This window comes from Bombina bombina, chromosome 2 (genome assembly GCF_027579735.1).
Source record: "Bombina bombina isolate aBomBom1 chromosome 2, aBomBom1.pri, whole genome shotgun sequence".
Lineage (NCBI taxonomy): Eukaryota > Metazoa > Chordata > Amphibia > Anura > Bombinatoridae > Bombina > Bombina bombina.
In genome coordinates this window covers 428,789,104-428,801,156 of record NC_069500.1, presented here as the reverse complement: position 1 = coordinate 428,801,156, position 12,053 = coordinate 428,789,104, and the positions used below count along the sequence as shown (strand labels likewise).

General features: G+C 36.6%; 1 protein-coding gene across 1 annotated transcript in view; it reads right to left on the bottom strand.

Annotated features, from left to right (window-relative positions):
• The window catches only part of LRRC75B (leucine rich repeat containing 75B), a 43,640-nt gene extending 31,817 nt beyond the window's left edge, over window positions 1-11,823 (bottom strand). Inside the window, exons 1-2 of the mRNA XM_053700525.1 lie at window positions 11,554-11,823; window positions 11,080-11,208 (exon numbers count right to left, since the gene is read on the bottom strand). Coding sequence (XP_053556500.1) covers window positions 11,080-11,208; window positions 11,554-11,823 — 399 coding nt within the window. The remainder of the gene's footprint in view (window positions 1-11,079; window positions 11,209-11,553) is intronic.
• Window positions 11,824-12,053: the final 230 nt, after the last annotated feature.

The following is a 12,053-nucleotide window of genomic DNA, read 5'->3' as shown; positions in this document are numbered from 1 at the left end:
ATAACTTTTATTTGTATGTTTAATTATTTCTGTAGTGTAGCAGCCCCCCCACAATACCCCCACCCCCTCCCCCTCCCAGATCCTTTTAAATGTAAAAAAAAAAAATAACTTTTTTTCCCCTTCCTTTTTCATTGGTGTCAGTGTGGCTAATGCGCGCATGTGCACGCGCGCCCACTTGCACACGCGCGCCCACGCACACACGCTCCCTCCTCCCACCGGACAAAGGCACCATCGGCACCATCACTACCGGTGCAGAGAGGGCCCCAGAGTGGCTCTCTCTGCATCGGAGTCTTGTAAAGGGGTATTGCAGGATGCCTCCATATCGAGGCATCACTGCAATACCCTCAGAGCTGCTGGAAGTGATTGTGATCACTTCCAGCACTCTGTTAGACAACTGACATACCAGGTACGTCCATTGTCATTAACTGCTTGTTAATGCATGACGTACCTGGTACGTCAGTTGTCATTAAGGGGTTAAAATTACATGCTGTATCTGAATCATGAAAGTTTTTTTGGACTTGACTGTCCCTTTAATGTGCTTCCAATTACTTTTTTTACCAGCTGCAGAGTACAAAATGTATGAGATTTGCATTTTAAGGTTTGTATATGAATGAGCTGATTTTGTGCTTTGAAGCCTAATAAAATGGGTTGAGCTTGTAGGTATAATCAGATCTCATTACTTTATCACATTGTGTACATAGACCTGCTTCTTTATTTTATATCTGTCCGTAAACCAATCAACAATACTTGGAGAGAACAATGGAAAATTAACCTTATCTCTTCTATACCCCATTGGGAGTGACATTTTCCAAATTAAAGACCATAGTGAAGGACCACAAGGTACATTTAAAATTAAAAACATTATGTTATAGTGCTTGGTGTTATTATACTGATGCAGATACCACTGATCCTATAACCAGCCCTCCTCTGGCTATACCCATGAGCCAGTGTCACTACTGTGTCTTTGTATAGTGCTTGGTGTTATTATACTGATGCAGATACCACTGATCCTATAACCAGCCCTCCTCTGGCTATACTCATGCGCCAGTGTCACTACTGTGTCATTATATAGCACTGGGTGTTATTATACTGATGCATATACCACTGACCCTATAACCAGCCCTCCTCTGGCTATACCCATGAGCCAGTGTCACTACTGTGTCTTTGTATAGTGCTTGGTGTTATTATATTGATGCAGATATCACTGACCCTATAACCAGCCCTCCTCTGGCTATACCCATGTGCCAGTGTCACTACTGTGTCATTATATAGCGCTGTGTGTTATTATACTGATGCAGATACCACTGACCCTATAACCAGCCCTTGTCTGGCTATACATATGTGCCAGTGTCACTACTGTGTCTTTGTATAGAGCTGGGTGTTATTATACAGATGCAGATACACATCCAGTATTTCACTTAGGCTTTATTTATTCCATAATTTATCACCCAATATTGCTAGCAGTCTCTTGACAAGCCACTAACTTTATTCACACCACATATTTTTTTTATTCCTATTATTTATTTAAAGGGACAGTCTAGTATAAATTGAATTTTCATTATTCAGATAGTACTTTTAATTTTAATCAACTTTGCAATTTACTTTTATCATCAAATTTGCTTTTTTCTCTTGGTATTCTTAGTTTAAACTAAACCTAGGTAGGCTCATATGCTAATTTCTAAGCCTTTGAGGGCTGCCTCTTATCACAAGCTTTTTAAATCTCTTGTCAACACAAAGAGACAGAAAGTACACATGGGCCATATAGATAACACTGTGTTCAGGCACAGGGGGTTATTTAAGATTTATCACAAAACAATGCTAAATTTAGGACAATAGATAATAAACAGTCACAGTCATGTGATCAGGGGGCTGGAAGAAGGTTCCTAGATACAAGGGAATCATAAAGGTAAAAAGTATATTAATATAACTGTGTTGCTTATGCAAAACTGGGGAATGGGTAATAAAGGGATTATATATCTTTTAAAACAATAACAATTCTATGGTAGACTGTCCCTTTAATCAGAAAGAAAAGATATACTAATATTGTGGCGGACACTGCAAGGGCTAGTCACGGACACCAGTGTCCATGTACGGACACCTTGTCTATCTCTGAATATAAGGGTAATGGAAATACTTGTAAACAATTTAATACACTCCAGCAGGTAAAGTGGATCATTGGGAACAAATTAAAGGGGAGACAATTTTTGCGTAAACTGTCCCTTTAAGGGATCTGAGATTGAGGGGTTTTGGTTACTTATTCCTCTCCATTGATCTCCCTTAAGATGTTTCAAGCACTTCCTGGTCTCCAGATTAATGACACGTGGTTGTCATCCGCAGTTAAGGTACAAAATTCATTTTGAAAACAAGCTGCTTTGAAGGATGAAAGAACTGGTTACACTGTAATTTCTTTTTTATATTCATTTTTAATCTCATTCTGCACAGAAGTGATTTATTTTGTGGTTGTAGTAAATAAAAACGCACAGACATACCAATGACTCAAAACGATTGACTTTATTTTAAAGCTGCTTTAGGTAGTTAATTGAACTGACAACTTTTCTGAAGAGCTTCAGTTAGAGTAAAATATACCCTGAGCTAACCCAGCCCCAGAGAGTAGTCTATAAGCACTTCCAATATGTTCCCATTCCAAATCAATGTAGAGAATGATTCTGCCCAGAACAGATCTCCTTTGAACAGATGAATTATGGTAATAAAAATAACTTTTAACGTTATTGTTTGTTTAAAAAAACTGTATGTAAAATATTCTAAATAATCCATAGAATATAACTATATTTTTTACAATATGTAAAATATATATTTTTTTAAATTTTAAATTTACTATTTCAATAACGTGTATTGAAGATAGAAATTCTTTATGTGCGCTAACCTGACTGCGTTAGTCCTAAGATGTGAACCACGATGCGCGTTATGCATATTTTACATAAAAAATAATGTAATGTTTATTATTAAACATATATATACAGTATATATATATCTGATACTGATAATGTAATATATCTATAGGAATATATCTGAAAATCAGGACCCGGTCACAATCCAAAATGATTTCCAAATAAAAGTAGGCACTCTGAGTTATATATATCAACACCTTTAATGCATGTCCAAATGCTCAAAATCCATAACGTTTCGGCATTGTTCACATGGAAGCCAAACAATATCTAAAAACTATCTCCCATAGGTCCCTATAAATACACCCTAAGTGATATCTGATTCCTGCTGTGAGTCCACAAAACAGATTCAAAAGCGGCTACACATGTGTGACCTTGTGATGCGTACACATCATTACCATGTTGCCGTGGCCATGGAAACCAGACACAACTGCATCTGCTATACACAAGGCTCGTGTCGCACCCGGATGACGTCATCATTGTGCATCGTAACCATGGCAACGGGAAACCAATACCATTGCTAAACAGCGGAACCACAGACGATATCTGTAATCGCGGTGGCACACAGCATAAATCTTAAACCCATATTACTAGAAATAAACACAATATATACAATATATAAAAATAAACAGTACTGCATATAAATTACCCCTTACATCAAAAGAAACTACAGTTGAAGACTCGAATTAAAGCACAAGTCTATAGGAACAATATCCCTTAACACAGCTATCATGTACATCGCTACAACACTAAGAGATAGATTTAATAATGTAAAGAAGGGGGTAATATCAATGCATACAAAATTTAAAACAACATACATCTTAGATATGGTAGAAACCTAGAAAGAAACATAGAGGAAGCCCACAGTCTTATTTGTAGAAACATCAGTAATCCACCATGGTGTTAAGTCCCTTCGGGGTGATTGTGTCCAACGTATGTATCCAACTGTAGAAGTGCCTTTGATCTATCACCCCCACATCTTGGCTTAGGGATGTGATCAATGAGTATAGTCCTCAGGGTAGAGATGGCATGCCCAGCCTGTTGGAAGTGGCGTGCCACTGGCTGATCTGATTCCCCTTTATCAAGAGCTTGTCTGATAGCAGACTTATGATTCACCAACCTCTCCCTGAACGTGGTAATGGTTTTACCTACGTAATAAAGTGAGCATGGACAGATGATGACATATATTACGTGGTCAGATGTACACGTCAATCTATGACAGATAGAGAAAGTTCTGTTGGTATGTGGGTGATGGAATCGGTTACCTGTGATCATGCCATTGCACTTAGTACAATTACCACACCTATACCATCCCTTTTTGCCACGAAGGAGCCAGGTTTGCTTTTGGTAAAATTGCACTGGATCTGTTTTAACCAACAGGTCGCGTAGATTCCTTGGTCTCTTGTAGACCATTCTTGGTGGTGGTATATGCACAAATGGTAAACTTGAATCCGTTGCCACAATTGGCCAGTTGTGTTGAAGGATCTTCTGTAGTGCTCCCGAGGCTGGTGTGTGTGTAGTGATAAAGTTAAGTCTGGGATAAGCAGACTTAGGTTGTTTGCATATTAAGTTCTGTTGGGTTAATTCCTCAACCTTAGCACATTGCAGGAATCGTTGGGACATCTCAATCAGTTGGGTCTTCTTGTGGGCCTCCTCAGTATTATTACGAACAACACGCAAGAGCTGTGAGGAGCTGATCCCTGTCTTTTATAACAAAAACAGGTGTCCCCTTGAAGTGGTAAACCAAAGATGAGGAAAATACGGCAATGAAGGCACAATACTGCTTAAGGAGGAGAAGTAAAATCCATACCTTTAATAAACATAGAAATTAAATTTGTACAGAGAAGGGCACCTACGATAGGGAGTAAAATTACCCAATATGTTTATACAAACAAAGTAAAAACCAAAGAAACATGGCTAGCCGAAAAAAAGTTTTTTTCAAATGTGGTAAACACCCCTGTAATGTATGTCAAAATTGTGCATTAGGGGATAATTTTACTTCTACCACTACAGGAAAAACATATGTAAAAAAACAATATACAGGGTGTACTAGTAGGTTTCTGAAAGATAGAATCCGAGAACACCTTACTTCCCTTGAAAGAGACCCCCCAAAACCCCCAACTGCCAAACATTTTTTCCAACATGCATGTACAAACAACAAAAAAGCACTTAAGTTTAAAGCTATTGATTCTGTACCAAATAAATACCAGAGGTGGAGATAGGTTTAGAAATCTCCTAGATAAAGAAGTAAAATTACTTTAAATCTGTAGGCTTCCTTATTAATTTTTAAAAAATAGTGATTTACTTAATATCTACAATTCCATCATATGTTATATAATCTTTAGTTGTCATTTTATATATATGAGTTTAGGTATTCTTCACGGTTTGAGTATATGTCAATAATGTATTGCTATCTATAAGTAATCTTGAGTTAGCCTATGTATATTGTTTACTTGTTAACCATTTCCCACTTCATACATTGGAACTTTTTCTGTTTCTCAGCAGGGCCCAATATTGCCATTATGTATTTAAAAATATTGTGGGACTGGTTCACAAGGGAATTAAATAAATATACATACATTCACTCACTAACATATTAAACTCTTTGAGTCAGTGTTCAAAAATTATATTCTATTTACCTGGTGTTAAACTACAACACTGTTACAGTTATGCATTGCAATATATAGTTTTGTGATCTTTATTGGTAACGACTCTACTCTCTCATACTTATACAGTCATTCAGGTCTCAACATATCGTTGTCAAAAAATTCTTGCATTTGCCAACTAGTGGTACTCGTATAAATGGGATTAATTAGTCCTAAGTTTACTACTAAGAGTGGCCTCTAACAAATTGTCATTGTAACAGTATAGTCAAATGCCTGACACGAATAGTTGATTGTAATTCTATTCCATATAGTTTCTAACACTTGGCTGCATATCTGTGTGTTACTACTATTTTTCCAATACTCATTTCTTTAACTAGTGTTGTTGCAATGCGTCCTATAACTAAGTTACTAGATAAGCACTCTAACCATTGTTTTTACTGTGTATTGTTGTATCGCTGTATAAGATTTTAATATTACAAATTGTTTCCCAAAAAGTTGAATAGAGATTAGTACGTCTAAGGTGTAGAGGCGGTCCCTAAAAAATTCACACTCAGTTGTATAAAAAGGTGCCTCCTACTAACACACCTATCTTTGACAAAGAGCTAGTTAGGCGTGAAACGCGTCAGTTGACGTCACTCCGACAGCACCTAGGCTCCTAGGTCACTGTCATGTTTTCACAAGCTGTGATTGTTTTAACCTATGTTTATTAAAGGTATGGATTTTACTTCTCCTACTTAAGCATTATTGTGCCTTCATTGCCGTATTTTCCTCATCTTTGGTTTACCACTTCAAGGGGACACCTATTTTTGTTGTACTATTGGCTGCCAGCGTGCGGCAGAGCAGCAACTTCAGCTCCGGGAGAGATGCAGAAGCAGTGCCTGGTTACCGTAAGAGTTTTTGTTTCCTCTATTTTCCTTTGAACTTAACTTTGCTCTGCCCTGTCTTTTATATATACAGTAGATATATATAGAAATATGTATTTACAATAAAAAGTACATTTTCCTGTACGTGAAGTACATTGGAATGTGAAATATGTACATTAAATATACAATAAACACATAAAGATACACATGTACACACATATAAACATATATATATATATATATATATATATATATATATATATATATATATATACACACACATACACATATTTAGACTTATATATATGTATCTCTATGTTAAAGCCCTTTGCAGACCTTTTTTTTTTTTTTTCAAACACCGGAGACCTCATATCTTTGAGTCCTTATAACTTTTTAATGCAATTAAGACAGTGTTATTATGAGCGTAACTGTACTGTACAATGTATTTTCTATGTGTTTTGTCTAACTTTTTGTCTTGAGTAACAGTTGACCAAAGCACTGAAGTTGCATTAACCCGTCGCTCATTAAATTCAATTGTGCTCAAGTGAATGTGTGCAAAGAGCTACAAAATACCTCATATCACTCATGATCTAGCCCTTTATGGGGCATTTAAATTTTAAATGTAATGTTCCTTTAATTTATTAGTCAAACTAATGTCGGTTTACATGTCTTAAAACCATTTTAATCCATTGAGTGTGAAAGGCATCATGGTTCCAGGGTCTGCTTTCTCCATAGAATAATGTTCTCCTAGGGGGCCTTTCTTCACCATTTGTGTTGGTATTTCCCTCTTGATAGCCAGTCACTTGGTACTTCACCATCACAGGCCTATGAAGTTTTTGATGTTACTACTTTGCTTATAATTGCAGAAAATCAGAAAGTGCCAAGGAGCAGAGGATCTTCCTTGTTGTTAGTGGTGCATATTCTACAACCTATATCTCAGCCCCTAGAAGTACACAAAAACCTTAATTTTAAAGATGGGTTAGGTGTAACTCTAGGGGGCTAAGACATAGGGGAGTCTGCCCTTTTTAAAAAAAGGAACACGTGTTCCTCTAGAATGCAGGTGGTCAACATTAAATTGAGAAATATGGCAATCATCCGCAGAAAACAAATTCCTAAAACAAAATAATTTCTCCTTGTTTGACAGACAAAATACTCCTCACTTAAAAGAATAGTGGTGGGTGTATAAAGTGCCTAAAAGGCTAGGGTATAGGAAAAAATACAATAGGATATGGTGGTCCTAGGGACGCAAATACATCAATGAATCAAAGTTTAATACATCTAAAACAAGTACAGGTGGCCCTCGTTTTACAACGGTTCAATTTACACCGTTTCAGAATAACAACCCTTTTTTCCAGTCATGTGACTGCTATTAAAAAGCATTGAGAAGCAGTGCATTTATTAAAATAGCCAGTAGGTGGAGCTGTCCGCTTGTGTTGCAGCAAAGCCAAGCAAGCTGAAATTAATCAGTTTAACCAGACCTGAGCTATCAAGCAGATTTCAAAGGAACAAGATCTTCCTTTCTATAAATAAGTCCAGATTGGAATGCATAGAAAGAACTGTTGGCAGAAAAATGCAAGTGAAGTCTGTGTTGTGTGATTATTTTATTAGGTATATAATGCTGTTTAGCAAATGTTTTTGTTCATTTAATTTAGTTTAATTATATATTCTGTGTTATGTGGTTATTTTATTAGGTTTATAATGCTGTTTAGCATTTAAAGTCTTCATTTCAAAGCTTTAAAAATAATGTATTAGGTGTTACTTATGACAATTTTGAGAGGGGCCTGGAACCTAACTCCCTCATTTCCCATTGACTTACATAATAAACTGGGTTTCAATTTACAACGGTTTCGATTTACAACCATTCCTTCTGGAACCTAACCCCGGCGTAAACTGAGGGCTACATGTAATGATAAATTGAATAAAAATACATAAACATAAGCACAAAAATATATAGGACTGTATATTAAAATTCAGATAAAACCGGGGGAGATATAAAAGTCTTAATTATGGATCCATAATAATATAAAAATAATAGAATAATGTCCAGTTCTAGTATTATCCAGTAGAAAGTGTCCAGAAAAAAATGTTTCCAAATGCCAAAAAATATCACACTTGATCCAAATAACAGCTGATGTGATGGTGTGAAATAGTGAAAAAATTGGTGTGGTGAAAAAATATGAAAAAATAAAAGCGTAAAAATGTAGTGAATGATGAAAAGTACAAAAAGTCAGCAAATCCAAAAGTATATAAAAAACACAAAGTGTGTAAAAAACTTAAAATTGTGTACAAAAAACTTCAGTGGATTCCTAGTGGTTTTCTGTGTCCTTGTAGTGAAATGTCTGGGTGTCCTATAAAAAATTACAAAACATAGTGTAGAATGTACAGGATAAATAAAAAGTATCAGAAATGTGCTTACAAGTTAGCGACGCGTTTTGGCCAGTATGGGCCTTTTTCAATATGTTTATCTTGAAAAAGGCCCATATTATTAAACTTTGATTCATTGATGTATTTGCGTCCCTAGGACCACCATATCCTATTGTATTTTTTCCTATACCCTAGCCTTTTAGGCGCTTTATACACCCACCACTATTCTTGTTCTCTATAGGCCAGCTAGGAGGCCTTTTGTATAAAGCTAGAGGGGCACCCGTTCGGCGCTTGATCTAACTTTTACTACTATTATTATACTCCTCACTTAAAAGAAAAGAAGTGGTCACTGTAAACCAGGGATTCTTCTATGGAAGAGAGATCTTACATAAACCCTATCTCCCACTGTGATTTTATTAGATTTGAAAGAACTCCCTTATTTTAAAAAGTGAATTCATGTATTTTGAATTTGGGGTCACATGGCCCTATCATTGTAAAATAGTGTGGTTATTTTAGAGAGCCTATCACCCCACATAAGTCACACAGAGGGCATGAAACCTTTTTCTGGAAATATGGAAGACCACTCTTTCCAATTTGTGGTCTCATGCTTCTGTCCTTAGGAGGGCTCTAAAAAGGGGCCCTAACACACCCATATAATCAATACAATGGGGCAACGGCTCTCTGTTAAATAAGTGGTCCATATACCAAGGTGGCTATGTATTTAACGTGCTTACATGTGGAACAAAATCAGGGTGGGAACCCCTCTGTCATCTCCACAACACATAGAGGGGTTTAAGCCCCCTTTTTTGAAAGAGGATATCCTCTCTCTTTCAACAGTGATTCCATGTTTGTCTTGCTGCCAGGTGATTGATATAACAATGACAAATAACAATCATCATTTGGAGATTGTGGTTTACCATTCCACGACATAGAACTATATTGTAAGGCACCTCATGTGAAAAGAAAGAGATGGTCCCACCATTCAAATATGTTTTTTTGTCATTGTTCTAATAATCACCTGGCAGCAACAGTCAGACACCATTTCCTGTGTTGCTGATTTATCATAAATACTTGTTTTTCTGAGCTTTCTAGAAACTGCAGCTTTACAAATAAATAAGAAAACTGGGTAAGTGTAAAAACAGACACTGTGAAATTTTACATAGGATGATTTTTGGTGCAAGCATTTTATGTTTGTCATTTTTTCCATTAACTAATTTTTACAATACTAATTAGAATTTTAAAATGTATCTATTTTTTTTTTTTTGGTTCAATGTTTTATTCATTCTTGTTTTCTGCATAAATTGCAAGATAGTGCAACTTTATACTTTTTTAAATTACCTTTTTTTAATAAATCCTAATTTTTGGTATTTTGGGATAATAAACGGATGCTAAAATGTGGAACCATGGAGTGTGTGTTTGAACTGTTTAGGAAATAAATACTCCCATGCTGTTTACCATGTACACTATAGATGATAACACATACAATCATTGTTTTCTTACACTCTGTATAGTGACTCTTTAATGTTGTTGAGTATTTTTGTAAAAAAAAACAAGGTATATTAGAGAATATCTCTGAATAATAAAGCACTGAAATCCATATTTAAATGCATATAGTATATTATAGCACCAGGGTGTGAAATTGATTAGCACTTTAGTAGTTAAGCTTAGGCTGGGTCACTTAATCAGGCATTTTCATATCATTATTGCCTCACAGATTGATCACTAATTGTCTTCATTACACCCAGAAGTCGGGTGTGTTTCTGAAGTGCTATATACACTGTGCCCATGGGAAGAGTAATAACCGTACTTATAATCCTTAAATTGGGATTCTCTTAAATCTGTGCATCTTTTATTCTCTCTCCCCAGTTTAAGCATTCATTGACATACACATTTCCTCTCCATCTGTCAGTTTAGCTCCACAGCTTCTGCATTCTCTCTAACACACGTCTCCCCTCTCCATCACTCTGTCTTCTGTTGTTTTCTATCACACCCTCAGTTTTGTTTTTCTCCTCCTATTTGTTGCCCTCCCTCTCTATCCTTCTGTCTCTGTCAGTCTCCTCCCTCATTCTCTGGCTCGTGTCTTCATCATTGATATGCACAACCAGACACAGACTTTCTGGAATATTTCCCTCGCTAAGGGGAGAAGAGGAATTGGTTGGAATATACCAAACACCTCAAAGCTAAGCTCCAGGCTGTTAGTGTATTTGTATTTAGCCTTTGTTTGAGTGCATGTTTACAAATTTAACTACATACACAACAGCACCATATTGCACAGCACTAAATAACAACAGGTTTTTCATATATATAGTAGAATGCAACCAATTGATACTGAGATCTCACCTTCCTAGGGCACTGAAGTTCCCTGGAGAGACTCAGGAGCAGCTCATGAGAGATTGGGTCCACCAGGTTAAGAAAAGTTACATGTCTGTACAGGATGTCATTCAAGAAGGTCCCTTCAAGGCCCAGATCCTGCAGAGAAATAAGACTGAAATTAGTATGGAAGGGATAGAGTGTGCACTGTGCAGTACTCTCTTTCCTGCATTTTTGCAATATGTGTAGTCCTTAAAAATGACAACAATGGAAGTGCTAATGGAGCATAGGGGCAGGTTTTTCCGTGTATTTGTTCAGCATTGTCTTTGCACAAAGCATAATGGCAGCAACAAAAACATGTACCAAGAAAATAAGTGAGTTTTAAGTGAATAAAGCCACCTGTGACTCTAAAAGTTTATCATCTATAATGAATACCAAATTTTAAACAGTAATATTAACCAAACTGTAGTGCAAACTTGAATCTGCATAATTGTGTGATCTCACCTTGCGTAACAGTCTTAGGACATTCAATGCTCTCTCTTGCTTGTGGTCTCTGAGCAGAGTCTGTATGTCTCGGATCCAGGCCACTCTTCGTACATAGGGAGCTGGCTTGCTTCTCCGGAGTACCCCAGGAATCCTCTCTGAGTTTAGTATTAGTGATGTGAGGGTATAGTCTCCACGGGACCCCAGGGCATCCCCCCGTATAGGGCCAAAGTCTGCCCCATCATCAGACTCATCTTCCAAACTGCTCTGCCTGCTCAGGCGTCCACCCATCCCTGCAACTATACAATGCCTCTTTATACTACCCAAAATCTAATGGTATTCCTAAGCAATGCAACTCCTATATATCTACAATTGTAAAATTCATCACATTTATATCTACCTTATGTTGTTACCATTTATTCCTGATCTTTTATAAATACTATTACCTAACTATATATTTATATATAATGCTGCCTCTTTGTAGTCAGTCATCAGTAATGCTGCTCTTTAGTTTATATAAT